Here is a 19,394-nt window from a genome sequence, read left to right as displayed (position 1 = left end):
CAAGTTTATAAGAGAGTACAACATAGATTTTTTACGAACTATTGAACTATTGAGTACAATAAGACTTACATCCGTTTGATAGCTAATTGATGTTGAAAATACTAGAAGTACGTAACAAGTAGATTGGTTTTCTTCAAATCAACTTTAAATTTCCCAAAAAGTAGAAACAGAAACCAAAACAGCTTTTTTGGGTATTGGCTGAGCTTGATAAAGAATAAAGTTCCATGAACATCGAAATAGCATTTTGAACAGCAAAAAAGTTCCAAAAAACTTTTGTACAGCTCTATGTGAACTTATGAGTTCGCTCCTTAAGTGATATCCGAACTTTTGGTTGCTTGAGTACGTACAGATTATTTTGGGTGTATCAAAATAAGGAACCGGTTTGCGGGACTCAGGAAGATTTGTTCTGCTATAACCCTTCCAAAACCGTTCGCTAAATATCGTTTTCTGGGAAATTTGAGTTGTAGTTTGATTTCGTTCTTCGGCTGTAAAGTGTAAATGTTAACCGATTTTGATGATATTATATTATATTATACACTGGATTCTTTTTTTAAACGATCTTATTTTACACGGTTTTATTTTAAACGACTTTTTTTAAACGATTTTCTCGAAATAAGACGATTTTTGAACATGTCAAAACAGGTTCTACACATTTCCGCTTTTTGTCCGAACCACTCTTGGGTGGTGAATGGATTCGGACGTTGCTTCCCGACGGAAACATTTGCCGGAATGGCCACTTAGAGATTCTGCGGAAGTTCCGGAACAACCGTGGCTTAAAACCCAAAACAAAGCAATCCAAAACAAATCTTTGAGCTTCCCGGTTTCACTCAAATCACTTCAGAATGGTCTACCTGGTTTTTTTTTTTTTTATTAAAATATAACTGAATCTTTTACAATGTAACTTAATATCTACAAAAATTTCATTTCAAATTTAGTCAATTTTAACTGCTTTCAAATGACATAGAAAAAATACTATTTACTACGGGAACGTCTGCTATCTACTGGAGCTGTTTTAGATAATGAATCAACTTGTGTTCCTTTTTTTACTTTCCGAAAACGTCGTGAAGCTTTTTGCGTTAAGCCATCCTCATCAGTAGCGTCAGTTGTGTTCTCCGATACTGGCGATCGATGTCGTTTACCGGTGGTCTGCTTTTTGGATTCTTCGATTTCCTTCTGCTCAAAATCTGCGAATCCCTTGAGCACTTCAGCGAAACTACTTTGCTTTTTATTAGTTTTCGATTTCTCCGTTTGTCTTTTGGATTCCGAGCTTATCAGCTCTATTTCTAGTTTTGGTACTGATTCTGTGGGTTTAGAAACAAGCCTTTGAGTGTCACCAGAGTACCTAATAATTTCTTGATGCTCAACTCGGCTAGTTGTGCTAACTGAGGGAGCCATATTTCTTACGTCGTTCTGGTTCAATATTCCTTCATTTACATGATTCTGCGGGCAATTAAGCTTTATGTGGCCCTCTTGCTTGCAGCGAAAACATTTTTGCTTTAAACCGTCGTAATAAATTCTGCCTCTTCGATTTAAAAACAATAGAGAACCTGGAATTTCTTTTTTCAACTCGATGTACAATCCCCGCACACCGGTAAATAAATCCAATTCTAGCTCCCGAGGAAATTTTTCTTTGACCATTCTCTTCACTTTTCCGTACTTATCCATGACTGCAGCAATGTTCTCATCGGTGATTTCCGGAGGTAAATCGAATATCCTTACGTATCTGGTTAAACACTCTGCTAATCCCATAGTCACTTCCACTGCACTCCCGTTGGAGTAGAAAAATTTGAGTACCTCTGCGTTCTGAGAAATGGCGTCCATCATCGCGGCATTTGTCTTAAATTTTATAAACAAAGACTTCTCCTCTGCAACTTTATAGAATGAGTCCATCTCTGTTCTATCCGCATTGAAACCTTTGAGAAACCGGGCCATTTCAACCAGAGATGGACTAGAAGCACTTTCCGGAAACTTAAAAGCTACCGTGTTTTTCAATAATTCATCCTCCATCATAAACACGTGGTCAGAAAACAATATACCGAAATGCTGATTCTTTTGAGGTTATACTTGTTGCTTTGTAACTAGAAGACGTCTGTCTCCAACGAAATCTGATCGTCAACTGTGGTTGGAAATGATCGATTTACAGTCCAAGTTGGCCACTTTACTCAAAATGAGCGATGAATTTTGCCCGGTTGTTTCAAACTTTTTTTACACGATTTCTTTTTTTGCACGAACACAACAATCGTTTAAAAAAAGAATCCAGTGTATATATATATATATTATATATGATATTATATTATATTATATTATATTATATTATATTATATTATATTATATTATATTATATTATATTATATTATATTATATTATATTATATTATATTATATTATATTATATTATATTATATTATATTATATTATATTATATTATATTATATTATATTATATTATATTATATTATATTATATTATATTATATTATATTATATTATATTATATTCATTGTGTAGGTAATTTATTCTAATTACTCAAAATTTAAAAATAAAGTCGATATGTATTACCAAGTTATCAGAAACCGGTTCAGAAAGTAAAAAGTCAGAAAAATCAATTTTATTTTTAAAATACTCATAACTTCTGACAGCGTTTCTGTATTTAAGTGTTTCATTGATGTTTGAAATCGTCAAAAATCCATCTATCCGACATAGTATAGACATGTTGGAGTCCAATGAAAGTTTTGACCGCTATCTCAGATCTTCCGGTAGAAAAAAATCTTACTTTAAAAAAACGACACCCAATTTTGGCTTAGCTTAGCTGTATTTCATTTCCCAATAAACCGATTTTCAAAACTCATTTTTTTTATTTTTGGACGTTAATTTGATCTTTATTTTCATAGAACCTACTTGGTCTGTCGAAATTCCCAGTTCTTCAGTAGATTTAAATGATGATAAAGTTGTTTGAAATGAGCGCTTCGGGTCATATTGACCCGAACATTCCCATTAGTTCATTAGTAAGAACGAAAACAAGTGTGATAAATCTATATCGAGACTTACAAAAACTACTCTTAAATTTAGAAATAATTTTGAAAATATTTTTACAATTCCGTTGAAAAAATTCAATCATGAACGTTTTCCCGGTAGGGTGCCGAAATTCCGGTTTTTTCCAGTTTCCCGGTGGCGCGATGAAATTCCAAAGTTTTTCTCGATAATCCCGGTTTACCCTGTTTGAACAGTTAGAACAAAAAACATTCATGCCATTACAAATTCTATGCTGAAATGAAATAGTCTTCAATAAACCAATTTCAATTTTAATTCTATTTTGTAGTTTTTGTTTTTCGAAATACTCAACTCTACATTCAAAATGGTTTCGATAAATTACACAGGGCCACAAAATTCACATTTTTCCGAGGTGCAAAGAACTTACGAGGTAATTTCGTTAAATTAAGGTGTCCAGGTTCAAAATATGCATTTATTTTTTTATTTCAACAGCTTTTGTTTTTTGGATAACTTTTGAAAATTTGTAAAAATCTTTTTTTTTTAAGATAAGTTAACCACCGTTAATTAATTTTGTAAATTTATTTTTCGGCATGTCGGTGAAATGTAGTTCTGAAAATTGATAAAGATGGATAGAGAAGTGAGGAGAAAATTTACAGATGTTGAAAAGAGCGAAAGAGCATTTTTGCGAGGAAACTTATTAACGTACACCATACTTTACCCCGCAACATTTCATTATTTAGGAGAAGTAGTACCGGGATAGAGGTGGCACTACCTTAACCTATACAATGAAATCTGGTTGGTCCGGATCTGTAAATTTTCTCCTCACTTCTCTATCCATCTTTATCAATTTTCAGAACTACATTTCACCGATATGCCGAAAAATAAATTTACATTTAAAAATCATTTAAAAATTTCTGCAGTTTTTGACAAATGTTTCACACATTACAAAAAAATTGAAAAAAAAAGTTTTAAATAAATCAATGATCAACTGGATCCATGGATACCGAGTAATTTTAACTTGTGCGAAAAAGTGATAGAATTTTATTTTCAATTCCCTATAAAATATGAGAATTATAACGAATTTTTTAAGAAGTTTCAAAACAAATTGGATTTAAGATGTTTTCCAAAGCAAATTCCATCAAATTTGTTAAATGAAGCAAAATTTTCGTTTCTTTTAATTTCTATAAGTTTTAACATGTACCCTTTTAAGATCATTGTATCTCTAAAATTAGAAAATTATTGTTTGATTGAATGGAGGATAATAAGCAATTTCAGAAACAGTTCTTGTCTTTCATGTAGGTTGGTTGGTTCATCGGTTATCAATGATTGATTTCACTAATATCTGATTAATTTTTAAACTTATCATCGCCATATCACCAAAAGGTGATAAAAAATCTGACAAAAGATTCGAGCTCAAGACGCTAAAATTTTCCAAAGCAATCATTGGACATAAAAGCTGTTCCCTCGAGCTATCAATTAGATTTTATAAATAAATTTTTAAAATGGTAACACGTTTTTATTCAATAAAAAATCATCTCCACATTTTGTAATCATTTTATTCGTACCATTTCAAATTGATGATTCTTTAAAATAAATATGTTTTTGATTTTCAATTCTGTATTTTTGTGTTCTGAAAACTTAGTACAAACCTCAAAATTCTACATTCTGTATCTTAGAAACCACTGAATCAAATTCTACAAATTAATTATCTTTGATTTACTGGAAATGACGGCTTAATTTAGTATAATATAGATTCATTATTCAATTTATAACATTTTATTTATGCTTTTAAGTGTAGCACACTTATTGCAGATGAAAACGAGATGTCACGTTTTTGTTCCGAAATATGTTAATCTTCTTGAAAGTCTGTAAATCTAAATTTTAAATGAGAAACACATTTTACGAGAAAAACACAACAACAGCTTATTTTAATTATTTTAAATCTTCTTTTTATAATTGATCATGATTTTAAATAATCTATGAAATGTTCGCAAAATAATAAATAATAAACTGAATTTTAATGCACAATCTTAATTAAATTAGTATATGGTTCTAAAAGTCATTCCTTATTTAGTGAACATTTTCGGTATTGTTATCATTTATGGCGTAATTTAAATGTCGAAACATCCTCCTACCTCCCTCCCTCCCATGAACGGGTCCTTCGCATGGGCCTGTCTACAGGTAATTAATAGGTTCGTAACACATAAAGCATTAAATGCTTATGTGAACTTTATTGTCCACTTTTTGGCCCTATTTTCCCCATAGTTTTTTGAGTCGCAGTTTGATTTTTTTTTTAAACTCTTACGATCAACAAGGTTTCATCGAAGCGGTATAATTTCTGCTATATTTGAGACCTGAAACCTGCTACATAAGAACCTATGTGGTTTATCTATAGGTGGGGACAAGACTGCCCTTGCACGAGTGTGAGAATCAGTTTTTTCAACGTTTTGATTGCTACGTCACAAACGTTCATGAGCGTCTCGACGTTGAAGTCGCCGTTTATCGACGACATGCAACTTTTCATGTTATTTGAAAAATCACAATCAAAGCACCCTTTTATTTACGCTTTTTCTTCCTGACGCATAGTACGGCGACGCTATAAGTTCTAAATAATAAACAACTTTATTTGCGTCCAAACATACCTCCTAATATGTTTCTATAGCTTCACAATCGTTCATAAACACCTGTATGGATACAACGAACTAATACTTAAGTTTTTGGTTGTCCCTACCTTTAGATAAACCACATAGGTATCATTCCACATGTGTTTCATGTCACACTTCTCACGTTTCCCTTCTCTAGTCTGACGTTTCAAGTCTCTTATTACCATGTGTCAAGCCTCAGGTCTCAAGTCTCAGGTCTCAGGCCTCACACAGATTTCAAGCCTCATGTCTTAAGTTTCGTGTATCAGATTCTGCTTGATGCAACAGAAGAAAAAAAATGATGTTGATTTTTCAGTACAAAATATTCAATTTTCCCATAGAAACCTAAAAGTCCAAATTTACTCATGTAAACGTTACTCAAAAATTATGCAAAAAATTATGGATGAGTTTTAAACCAAAACGAAGTTGTTTAGACCCCAGGGTTTGTGAAATTCAAAAATGACCCCAAATCAACTCAGTCCAATGTAGTTCTAATGCTATGTGGTTTATCTATAGGTGGGGACAACCAAAAACTTTAGTATTAGTTCGTTGTATCCATACAGTTGTTTATGAACGATTGTGACGTAACGCGACGCCATCACGGAGTCAAGTATAAGGCGTCCGAATGTAGCTATAGAAACATATTAGGAGGTATGTTTGGACGCAAATAAAGTTGTTTATTATTTAGAACTTATAGCGTCGCCGTACTAGGCGTCAGGAAGAAAAAGCGTAAATAAAAGGGTGCTTTGATTGTGATTTTTCAAATAACATGAAAAGTTGCATGTCGTCGATAAACGGCGACTTCAACGTCGAGACGCTCATGAACGTTTGTGACGTAGCAATCAAAACATTGAAAAAACTGATTCTCACACTCGTGCAAGGGCAGTCTTGTCCCCACCTATAGATAAACCACATAGGAATGATACATGAGAAGTAAGAAGTGAAATGTGGAATGTGAGACGTGAATAGTAAGAAATAAATGAAAAATGAAAAATAATGTGAAAGACGCTAGAAATAAGCGATGGGACGTGTGAGAAATGCTAAGTGAAACCGTATGACGTGAGAAATGAGACGTGAGCAGTGAGAAGGAGCGAGAAATGGGATGTGAAGGGTGAGTCGTGAGAAATGAGAAATAAGACGGAAGAAGTAAGAAAGGAGACGTGAGTAGTGAGAAGTGAAAAGTGGCAATTGAAAAGTGAGAAGTGTTAAGTGTGAAATGAGAATTGAGAATTGAGGTGTGAGATGTGTGACGAGAGAAGTGTATCGTGATCCGTGTCTCACCTTCACACGTCTCATGTTTCGCTTCTCATGTTGTGCGTCGGATTTAGTGTTCTAGTTTTTGAGAACTTTCACCCAATACCCCCACCAAACTGTCGATTTTAATTTTGTCAATTTCGTCAATTTTGTCAATTTTTACTAATTTGTGTATTTTGTGAATTTTAAAATTTTTTGTCGATTTTGAAATTTTTCTGTAATATTTTTCTATTTTGTCAGTTTTGACAAATTTGTGAACTTTGTCAAGTTTGTCCAGTTTGTCAAGTTTGTCAATCTTATGAATTTTGTCGATTTTGTCAACAACACCGGAACAGGATACTCAAGAAATGACTTTGAAACCCATAGATCAGTTCAATCTCCCTTCCTCGAAAGACACTGAAACACGATCGCTTGCAGAAAGTTGCTGTCACTTCAAAAGTCATCTCTCAGCCAGTCGCCGTCATCGTCTCAGTCGCGACAAGAAAGCAGAGAAGCCGCCCATCAACATCATCACGTTGGACATGCGCAGCGCGGAAAGATTAATGGCCCCGTTAGTAGATCAAGCGAGCGCACACCAATTCTTGTTGGCCGCCCTTATTATTCATACATAGGCTTTTCAAAGTAAGAAAAAGCCGGGCACACGATTCGTCATTCGATGAGCTAATGACGGCGAGCTGCGGAAGTGAGGGTGTTTTTTCGCGTCTCAAGCAGGGAGTCGACCTACGATTAAGTGAATTAAATTGCTAATCCAGCTGCCGTTCACAGGAATACCTTGACTTGACTGTCTCCCTTATATTTGTAAGTAGGTACCCGGTAGCGTGAAACATAATTTCTTGAACTTTTTTTTTATTCGAATCCAAATAGGTCTGAATGCGTGGTCGATGCCAAGGATTACAGGCCACTAAACTGTGATTTTACGCCAAAATGTTTTGTAGATTTGTCTCTTTTCCGAGAACGTTTGTTTGGGCTTCGGTCTTTACAATTGTTTACAGTGGCGAAGGAAAAACAATCTTCGACAGAATTTCAGCAGAAAAAAAATGCAAGCTTGTTTCGGTCATTGTTTGGAAGCGAATGTTGTTGTTTTTTTCGAGCCACGACAAGCAAACATAAAATTTGCGATTTCACGCGCTTATTTTTGAACCGTATGGGAAATTTACACCATTTGGAAGGTGTAAATATAAAATGCTATCTTTGGAAACAAAAAAAATTCTCATTTTGAAACATTTGTTTGTCTATAAATAATTGTCTGTTTTTTATCGTTACGTTTCTGATTCGCTTTAAAATCTGACTTCAGGTGATAACCATATCATCCATCCTGCTTAATTCCTTATGTTTACTTTAGAATGATAATGCTGTTTGAAAATATTCTTTTTAGTCATTCCCTTGTTTGCGTTTGACCGTTTTTTTCGCTGTCATAACTATTTCTATATTCGGCAAGCTCTGGGCCAACGCACATCTGGCTGACGACGACGATTATGGTTGGTCAAACTGAATAGATTATCAATCTCCTACACGTTTTCGACCTCATTTTGAAAGCCGGCTGGGAAAAAACATCGGAAAAATATTAAAATTAATGCTAAACGGAAGAAGCTGTTCGTATAGGTAGCACAGCTCTTACCTGGCCGATTCATTCTTATTTTAGAAGACATTAGGGTGACAATTCATTTTTTTTAATACATCCAAAATAAACAAGAATTCAAATCAAGTTTTAAGGAATCTGAATTTTAATTCACAGATCCAGGAAAAAAAGAATCAATACAGAGAGTTCAAAATTAAACCTAAAATTTTAAAATTCAGTATAGGAGCATGTAGATTTTTTTCTAAACTGAGAATGTAAGACATTTTAAGTAAGCTCGAGAATTAACAAAAAACCTGTCACCCTAATACAACAAACAAATACAGCCATCGTCCGCGCCAGACGTGAAGGAGTTTATTCAATCGAATTAAAATTAGATTCAACAAACGCGCGCCGAGAAGAATCGCGTCGTTTCCGAGACGATCATACATTTAGGTACTCTCGACTCGACTCGACGTATGATCTGTGTGCGTTCTGACTTGTGGAAGTTTGTTCACCTTCTTGGGGAAATTGTTTACTGGTTTTGTTGGAGATTTTACTGGGCCTAAACTGAGTTTTTACAGGATTTTTTTTTTTCAAATTTATTACTGAAACCAGGTTTGAGAATGTTGTAATATCAGGAAAAAAATGCTAAGAGAAAATTTCCTATTACTTTCGATTCATCAAATTTATCCTATAAAATATACGATGTAAGAAGTAAAATGCCTTAATAAATATAAATATGATAAAAAAAATGCTGTGAAATAGCACCCCACTCCTCGTATCTGCTGACTGACTGACGGACTGACTAGCTTAGCAAAATTGCATTTCAGTTTTGTCCCTTCCGACCAATAAATCAAATTTTCCGAAACCTGTCACGTGGCGCTGGTAAGTGATGGTCAAAATCTGCGTCAGCCATCCCAGGTCCCAGGTCTAGCGTGCCTTGAAAAACTATATGGACAACTATGTGGACAAAAATAGAAACAGTATGTTAGTCAGACACAGTGAGCGGCAAGTGGTCAGAATTGGACGACACGAAAAATAAACTAGAGTAAAAAGTTACTGATTATTTGTAGTCTTCAGCATTTTTATACTCTTAGTCTATTTTTCAATGTATCGTCTTACCATTTGTCATTTTTGTAATGTTTGGCTTTTTTCTTAATTGTTTAGGTGTTATTTTTATTTTCTCAGTTATCTTGTTTAAAAAAGGTTTTTTATTTAAAAATATAGAATTTAATTTATTGGTATTGAGCTTTTTTTTGAATTTCTGCTTTTCGATAGCTTTTATCACAGAAATTTATAACTTTTCTCATTTTTATACTTTGTTTTATTACACTACTTTTATTATTTTTGTCAAAAACATTTGTCGATTTATAATTCCTCTCATTTGATACTTTTGGCAATTCTATCATTTTTTTAATACCTTACAATTTGTGTATTGGGAAGTTTCTTTTGAAATATTTATAACTTTTCTTATATTAATTTTTTTAATTAATTTTTTTAATATCCGATTACTTGGATTTTTGATTGGCAGTTTAATTTATTTTTTTTTTTTTTTCTTTTTTCTATTTTTCTCTTTTTTTTCTTTTCTTTTCTTTTTTTTTCTTTTTTTTTCTTTTTTTTCTTTTTTTCTTTTTCTTTCTTTTTTTTCTTTTTTTTCTTTTTTTTTCTTTTTTTTCTTTTTTTTTCTTTTTCTTTTTTCCTATTTTTTTTTCTCTCGTGCTCATTCTTATTTGCATTGACTTTTTCTATTTTTTTAAACTTTTTTTTCCTTTATTTATTTTTGTTACTTTTGTTTTTTTTCTTCTTTTTTCCTTAATTTTTTTTAAATTTTATTCTTTTTTTCTGTAATTTCTTTATTTTCTCATTTTTTTTCTTTTTTTGTGTTATTTCTTTTTTAATTTTTTTTGTTTTTCTCTTATTTGTTTTCTTAACTTTTCCTTTTTTTTGTTTTACTATTCTATTTCCTTCTCCTTTTTTCGACATTTTTTTTTTAATATATTTTTTTCAATTTTTCCCTTTTTTATTTTTTTCCTTTTTTACTATTCTTTTTCTTTCATTTTTTTTTCTTTTCTTTATTTTTTCTTTTCGACATTTATTTTTTTCCTTTCCTTTTATTTCTTTTCTTTTTTTTCTTTTCTATTTTTTCTTTTCCATTTTTTGAATTTCCTTTTTTCTTTTCCCTTATTGATTTTTTTTTACTTTTTTCTTTCCCTTTTTACTTTTCCTTTTTTCTATTCCTTTCATTCTTTTTCTTTCATTTTTTTCCTTTTTGACTTTTCCGTTTTTTCTTTTCTCTTTTTAAACTCTTCATTTTTTCCTTTTCTTTAAAAAAGATTAACTCTTCATTTTTTCCGTTCATTTTTTTTTCATTTTCTTTTCCTTTTCCATTTTTTTCTAGTGCTGTATTTCCTTTCCTTTTTTGTTTTCATGTTGTGTTTTCCTTTTGAGTTTTCCTTTTTTTCTTTTTTTTCTTTTCCCATGTATTTTGTTTTCCTTTTTTTCGTTTTGTTTCTTTTTCTTTTACTGTGTAAGTCTTTTCCTCAATTGTTTAGGTTTTTTTTTTTTGAAGGAAACATTAAAACATGATTTAAAGAAAAATATATTAAAACAATCATTCAAATTATTTTCTTTATATCATTTTTTAAATTTTTCTTGCTTTATTTTTTTTTTTATCTTTACATAGGACATTTGTGATTTATATGTATTGCTGGCGGACCAAAAAAATTTTTCAGTTTTTTTAGATTGTTATTTTATTTGATTTTTTTTTCATTTTATTATTTTTTAAATTTTTTGGAATGTTTTCAATTTTTTTTTATTTCTGTAAATAAACTTCTAGTTTTTTTTTATTTTTTTTACTATTTTAATTTTTTGTTTGATTTTTCCCATTTTTTTAAGTTCTTGTTTAAATTTTTTGTTGGTTTTTTACTAATTCTTTATTTAATTTTCATTTTTACTTTTTCTATTTCTTTTTTTTTAATTTTTGTTAATTCCTTGTGTTTATTTCTTGTTTTCCATTCCTTTTTTTATTTGTTTTATTTTCTATTTTATTCAAAATTAAGTTTCTTAATATTTTAATTTGTTTTTTTTATTTTATTTTGTTTTTTTTTTTCATTTGTTTTCTTTAATTTATTTTTTTTAATTTTTTATTTTGGTTTTTTTTGCATATTTTAATTTTTTTTTAAACTTTTTTATTTTGTTCTTTTTGTTATTTTTTTTTTTTGGTTTTTTTTTTAAAAAAACAAAGTAAAGAATAGAAAAAAAAAGTAAAAAATTGAAAAAAACCAAAAAAAACATGATAAAAAACGAATTGAAGTTTTTTATCATGTTTTTTTACTTTTTTTTCTATTTTTTACTTTTTTTTCAATTTTTTGTTTTAAGATATTTTTTTTATATTTTATTTGGTTTTATTTTTTTTTTGTTTTTGTTATTTTATATTTTATTTGTATTGTTTTTGTTATTTTTTATTTTGTTTATTTTTTTAAATTTTTTATTTCGTCTATTTTTTATTTATTTTGTTTTTTTTTTAATTTTTTTATTTTAATTAATTTTATTTATTTTTTTTTCTTTAATTTGTTTTTTAATTTTTTTTGTTTTTTTCTTTTGTTTTTTTTAATTTTTTTTGTTTTGTTTTTTTTTTAATTTTGTTTTTTTTTGTTAATTGTTTTTTTTTTAATTTTCTTTTGGTTTTTTATTTCTGTTTTCTTGGTATTTATTTATTATTTTTCTTTGTTATTTTTTTGTATTTTTTATGTTTTTTTTTTGTTTTTTCTTTATTGTTCTTTAATATTTTTTATTTTTCATTGTTTTTTCTTTATTGTTCTTTATTATTTTATTTTATTTTTTTTTATTGTTTTTTTATTTTTTTTAATTTTTTTTAAATTTTATTTTTTTTTAAATTTTTTTTTTAATTTTATTTTTTTTACATTTATTTTTTTTTTTTATATATATTTTTTCCTTACTTTTTAATTTTTCTTAATTTTTTTTTTATTATTTTTATTTTTTAAAATGATTTCTAATTTTAAATTTTTTTTAAAATATTTTGAATTTTTTTTTATTTTAAATTCTTTTAAATATTTTTCTTTTTCTATTAATTATTTTTCTAATTCTTTGATATTTTTTTCTTTTTTTTAATTTTTATTTTTTGTTATTTTTTGTACTTTTTTGTTTTTTGAATTTTTTTTCATGGTTTAAAATTTTTCTCATTGTTTTAATTTTGTTTTCTTTTTTAACCTTCCCATGCCGTTCACAAAATATCCGTTTCGGGGAAATTTGAATTGTAGTTTGATTTCGTTTTCCTGGCTGTAAATGTTAACCGATTTTGATGATATTTTATTCATTGTGTAGGTAATTTGTTCTTATTACTCCAAATTTTAAAATTAAGTCGATATGTATTACCAAGTTATCAGAAACTGGTTCAGTAAGTAAAAAGTCCGAAAAATCAATTTTATTTTTAAAATGTTCATAACTTTTGACAGCTTTTCTGTATTTAAGTGTTTCATTGATGTTTGAAATCGTCAAGAATCCATCTATCCGACAGTGTATAGATATGTTGGGGTCCAATGAAAGTTTTGACCGCTATCTCAGATCTTCCGGTAGAAAAAAATCTATCTTTAAAAAAACGATATCCAATTTTTGCTTTGCTTAGCTGTATTTCATTTCCCAATGAACCGATTTTCAAAACTCATATTTCAATTTTTTGACGTTAATTTGATCATTATTTTCATAGAACATACTTGGTCTGTCAAAATTCCAAGTTCTTCAGTATATTGGAAAGATGATAAAGAGATTTTAAATGTGCGCTTCGGGTCATATTGACCCGAACGGCATGGGAAGGTTAAATTTCTTTCATTTTTTAATTTTTTGAATTTTTTTTAATTTCTTGTTTTAAATTTTTTTTTTAGTTTTTAATGTTTTGTTTTAAATTTTTTTTATTTTTTTATTTTTAAAAAAATTATAGAACATCTTTAACAACATCTATAATTTTTTTTTTAATTTAGTTTTTAATTTTATATTGTTTTTATTTTATATCTTTGATTGTTTTTATTTTTATTGTTTTAATTTTCGTCTTTGTTAAACTTTTACATGTTTTTATTGAAGTTTTTTTAATAACACATTAAAAGACTGCAAAAAAATCTAAATCGGGAAACACCAAATTTCAGCATTCTATATCTCAGTTTGAGTTACCGAAAAATTTGTGTTTAGTTTTGAAGAATAAAACAAGATTCCCATTGTTAAATTGATGACATTGGATGTATGCTTCTAAATACAGTATACTCGCCGCGAGCGAGTCGAAAGATTCCCTTCAATTGAACCATGGTATAAGAAATGTACTGATACTGGCATTTCGATAGCAATTTACTATCTTCTAGATAGTAAGTTGCTATCGAAATAACGGTATCTGCACTTTTCTTATACCGTGCTTTAATTAAAGGGAATCTTCGATTGCTTTGATTCAGGAGATATCTCGTATTTGTTCCGCAATGTGTTAAAATCTGTTTTTTGGCCCTTTTTCCAATTTTTGTAACTTTTTTATCACAGCTATTTTCTTTTATCGCTGTCATTTTGTATGGCAGTTATTTTTTCACCGCTGTGATTTTTTATCGCCCATTTTTTTATTGTAGTTTTTTTCATTTTTGTCGTTCCGGTCATTTTATCAGTTTAGTAAATCTAGGTTTTTTTTTAATTTTTTTTAATTTTAGTTTGAGTCCAATCTTATTTAATCATTTTTGTCATATTCTTCATTTTCGTAATTTTTTAATTTTATATACATCGATCAATTTTTAGTTTTGGTATTTTTTCCTAGATGTTGCTATAAGTTGCACGGAAGCTTGTATGCAACAAAAATTGCATACTATATCGTTGCACAAAACTTCTAAATCAAGTAATTTTTTATCGAATAATTCAATCAAATCAGGAAAACAAAAGGTGAAATTACTTCCATCATCTGAAATTTGTTTTTTGATCTTTTAATCTTTCAGATATTGGAATTTTTATCGAAATTTACATAAATTACTTCAAACTTTATTAATTTCCCCCTTCGGGTTTTTTGAAATTCCGAAGGGGGGGGGGGGGGGTGACAAAAGAAGAAATTGATATTTCTGGAACAAATATCAATTTCTTCTTTCCAGAAAATCCGAAGGGGGGGAATAAATAAAGTTTGAACTATTTTATGTAAATTTCGACAAAAAAATCCAATATCCGATAGATTACAAGACCGAAATACAAAATTTGGAAGATGGAAGTTTTTTCACCTTTTGTATTCTTGATTTTATTGAATTATTCAATAGAAAGTTACTTGACTTATATGTTTGCAATGATATAGTATGCAATTTTGTTGCATAAAAGCTTTCGTGCAATTTATTCCAATATATTTATTTTTCGCATTATTTTTTATTGTGTCCCCCCTCGCGATGTTCCAACTCCGAGTGACAAAAGAAGGATTTAAAATTTGTTCAGGCCTAATTTGTCAGAAATAATATTTCTTCTGAATATTTTTTTCATTTCTAAATATTTTACAGCATTTTTTTAGATTCAAGCTTATTTCGATCTAAAAACAGGTTATCTAAGCTCTAAAATTTGTTTGAAACCTTAATTTAAGTTTCCTTCAGCAACAGCTTAAACTTCGCTTAAAGTATCTAATAATGATTTATAGCATTTTCAAACTGTTTTCTAAATTTTCACGACTTAAATAGTTAGCTTTGAAGAGTTAACTGCATTAAATGTTGCAAATTTCTACGATGACGATCAATAATTTCTTCCAATTTTCAGACTTTTTTTCATCCACTGTGCAATACTTCCTTCTAATACGTTGAACGGTGTTAGAACAGAACCTAAACTAACGCCGCTCGCTCGTTGTTCGAGACAGAAATGGTTCATAAGACCGCTACATTAGATATTATTTAACCAGATTGGCACGTACCTGTTGTGCAACCGGCTCCAAGATGCTCTCGATCGTTTTGGTGTGAAAGACAGGCATTTTTGCGGGGTATTATGTATAAAATTCAACGTTCTTTGAGGGAACTAATTTTTCTTCTTTGTACTTTAGCTCACAGGCTCGTTTTTCCGTTCCTCGCCTAGTTGAACGGATTCCTTCCGGCGGCCAGCTTCCGTTCCGTTCCTGCCCCGGTTGTTGCTATCGGCAGTTCCAGTTTACCGATGCGTTAATTCTGAAAAAGAACCAAAAGAGAGAAAACGTTTGAATATTTGAATTGAGGAATTTTAAATTAAACTGAACGAAGGTAAATGGAATTCTAAATTTTTGAAAACCAACTGACTATGAGATCAGAATTTCTTACGAAATGAGGTTCAGTCAGCACACCTTCAAGCTCACGGACCGAGCACTTGAGTAACCGAAACCGAAATTGACTTAATGCGTCACCATCCGGAGGAAGATTGTGTTGCGTATAGCGTAGTCGTCGTTGTTTGTATTGTTCCGGCGAGCACGCCTTTCTTCAAGCGCGATACGCCAAAAAGTCAGCGGACATACGCCCTGACGAAAAAAAAAAAACAGAACAAAAATACCAGCTGCTTCTGGCCAACTTCTCGCGATTTGTTGCTTCTTTTTTTCCTCCGCATCAACCCCCTTAATAAACAATCCGTGACTCATTCTTGGTTTGGCTAAGCTGAAAATTGGTAGCAGCGTCGCGACGAACGTTCCGCTCACAGTTTAGCATATTCGATTTCTGCGCTGCAGCACGCGGCATGTTTCCAATTTTGCCCTGCCAATGAAAAGTAACGTGCTTGGCCGAAGCTGGTAATTAATTTCGATCGGAAAATTTAATTAGACACGGTATTTCCCTGCCATTGGCGATGACTAGCTTCTTCTATTTTGGGCTAATCGTGTTTATGTTAGATTAAAATAGTTGAACGAAACACGTTTGGACACTAACTATTCTTAACGATCAAAGTTTGATGAAAGTGACACTTTTCATCGAATTTAAAAGGTTCTGTTGAACTGGAAGTTTAAGTTCAAGTTGTAAAGTCAAGTCTAAGAATAATCTTTCTTCCACTTGTCCCAACAACGGGCAATTTCGATCCTAATCCCACCACCAACATTATATTGACCTCGACAATTTTCGAAGCAAAATAAACACGATCAAAACCATCCAAATAAAAAAATCAACCCGCTGTTGCCAGTTCAAAACCAAAAAAAAAATCTCACGTGAGTGGGCGTTGTTGGCGGCAACAGCTTTTTTTGCTGTTTATTTCATTCACCGTTTCAAATGTTAAAATCTTGACGATCGACACTAATCTTGTCACACCGTCACAAGCGAAACCATGGATCCTGATTAAGGGAAACTCGAATCAGCTGAAAGTTTCGGTGGTCGCGACGAATTCGTTAGATGTTTTTTTTTAAATCATATGATGCTTGAATAAAACTGAAATTTTAGGTATGCATCAAAGAGTAGGTAGGTAGGTTAGGTAAGATCAAAATGGAAAATTTTGGATCTGAATTCTGAATATTGGGTTTCATTTCGAACTAAAGATTTTTTTTAGGTTTTTAACGCTTTCGCGTTATTCATCCCCTGATATCAAACTAAAGATGTCATCTGAATTTTGAATTATGATAACGAATTTGAGTTTTGGAATCAATTCCAGATAATAATGAAATGCTGATTTTATTTCTCGCTATGCTAACTGTTTCGGAGTTATTGTAAAGACAAGTAAATCCGAAGCGAAACGACTCTGTTTAAACTAAAGCGAAATAAACACACTTCAGAATAAATTTAATTATACTACTGAGTAATGTAATGACTCTAAAAAAAAATCAAAGACATACTCTCTAATTCAACAGGCTGCCGTTTTTTTTTTTTTTTTTGATTATATTATAGGAAATACACTAAGGTTTTTACACGGTTTTCGCATATAGCTCGGTTTTTTACACTGTTTTTAAAATTAACATGGTATCTGAGAGAAAATATTTAATGGAAAACATAAAAATATATATTTTTTTAAGACGCTTAACTCTTAAGCTTGAAAGGTGAGACTTGAGCCATGAAACATGAGGCATAATGCACAAGACATGGAAACTGAGACCGAAGACATAAGACGTGAGATTGGTGGAGACCTGAGATTTGTGACCTGAGACATGAGACAATGAGGCCTTAGACCTGTAACATTGAAAAATAGGACTTTGAACCTGAGATTTGAGACAAGAAACCTGAGACATGGGATCTTGGAAATTAGACCTGCGACCTGAATAATAAGAAGTTTTACGTGAAACTTCGCACAGTAAATATACTCCCTAATTCATAAACAGGCTGCCGGTTTGTTTTGAGTAGAGGAAGTACACCTAGGTTTTTACACGATTTTTACAATAAACACGGTATCTGAGAAAAAATATTCAATGCACGGTAAACAAAGTTACTCTGTTCTGTATAAAAATCCATACAAATTCGAAAAAAGTGTCTCCACTTAGTTTTAAGTTTGGGCGCTTTACACAGAGCGTGAGCAAAAAGCTTTTACACATTCGAAAGCTTCCACCCAGTTAGTCAATTCTGTATATTTTGAAGGGATGCCAGCAATTAAGAAATTGTTTTCTCACGAATAAAATAAATTTCAGCAAATTAAAAATGATTTCTCTAAAAAATATTATTTATTCTAATTCTTTATTTATAAAAATACATTTTGAAATATATAAAACTGCGCATACAAACATATACATATAAAAAATATCTAAATTTAAATCAATTCGGCGGTGATTGACTCAGATCCCGCTGATGTCATGGTGGCATTAATGATGTTTTTCAGTTTCCTCAGATTTCAATGGGAATCCTTGTGATGTGGTTCTTCAGCTGGCCTTGGAGGTATGCCGTGGGGGGTAATTGGGGACCTTTAAAACCAATTGTTAGTTAGTTAAAAAATAAAATTTGATTGATTGAACCTACCTGTCTAGAATCTTTAGAAGAACTCGATAGTGCCGTTTTGTTCTACCGTGGCTTGTTTGGTACTTGGTGGTAAGTCCAATTCCGAATAAAAATAAAAGGAAGCTTGCCGGATCTATTTTTTACTTTCTCTCCAGCTTACACTCTTGCTCCTTCATACTTGATAATCTAAACCGTTTGAGGTTGGTATCACCAGGAAGTGGATTTTTTAAAAGATTTTTAAATCTTATGGTAAACTAAAAACAAAACAAAAATACCTTGATCGGATCGGTACTTCGTCCAGAGACACGGGGACTGCAATTTTTCTGCTGGTTAAAGCTTGTCCAGCTTCTCCCTTGAGCTTTGCTTGGTGACAATGCTAGGTTCGTTTGTCTGGAGCCTTATGCTCCGTCCATCCGCTGACCACCGACGGAACCACCATCGTATCGTAGGAATGGCACCAGGAGCTGCTCCACTGGCTCCTCTCATTGGGGCAGCACCTGGAGGTCCACATCCGGATGGAGGTACACTGAAATAGATGCCCTCCGTCGACCACCAGACCGGCAATTTGTTCTTGTCAGGCTTTGACTGGCATCCGTTTTGACTAACATTCCAACAACAACAACTTTTTATACAGAAATGTTTAAATAAACGATGTCAATTATTTAGTCACTTCTGTATTTTGGCAACCCAAATTTGATTTGGGGTTATACATATTTTGAGCATCAGAGGGTTAGTTACAACCAAGGTGTAATTACAACACATTTTATGAGTTGCTGAGTTTTTCCGTGTGGAAAATACATATTTTTATATTTTTAGGACCTTAGTTCTGAAGCTTGAAAAGTGAGACATGAGGCATGAAACATGAGACATAATACGTGAGACATGGAAACCGAAAACTGAGACATAGAAAGTGCTGATTGAGGAGTCTCAGACTTGACAGACAGAGCTTTAGACCTGAGATATTAGAAATGATAAATATGACTTTAAACCTGAGACTTGATACAAGAAACCTGAGACCTGTTTCCTTAGACATGAAATCTTAGAAATGAGACTTGCGACCTGAGAAGTAAGTAGCTGTACGTGAAA

The 19,394-nt window shown here is 31.1% G+C and overlaps 1 protein-coding gene across 1 annotated transcript in view; it reads right to left on the bottom strand.

Moving 5' to 3' along the window:
• LOC129758640 (vinculin) overlaps positions 1-19,394 on the bottom strand; it is a 78,074-nt gene that overhangs the window by 17,710 nt on the left and 40,970 nt on the right. The window contains exon 2 of the mRNA XM_055756188.1: positions 15,362-15,608. Within this exon, the coding sequence (XP_055612163.1) occupies positions 15,362-15,418 (57 nt within the window). The 5' untranslated portion in view covers positions 15,419-15,608. The remainder of the gene's footprint in view (positions 1-15,361; positions 15,609-19,394) is intronic.

This window comes from Uranotaenia lowii, chromosome 3, assembly GCF_029784155.1.
Source record: "Uranotaenia lowii strain MFRU-FL chromosome 3, ASM2978415v1, whole genome shotgun sequence".
NCBI lineage: Eukaryota > Metazoa > Arthropoda > Insecta > Diptera > Culicidae > Uranotaenia > Uranotaenia lowii.
The sequence above is the reverse complement of the archived record's forward strand: the minus strand, read 5'-3'. Positions and strand labels throughout refer to the sequence as shown.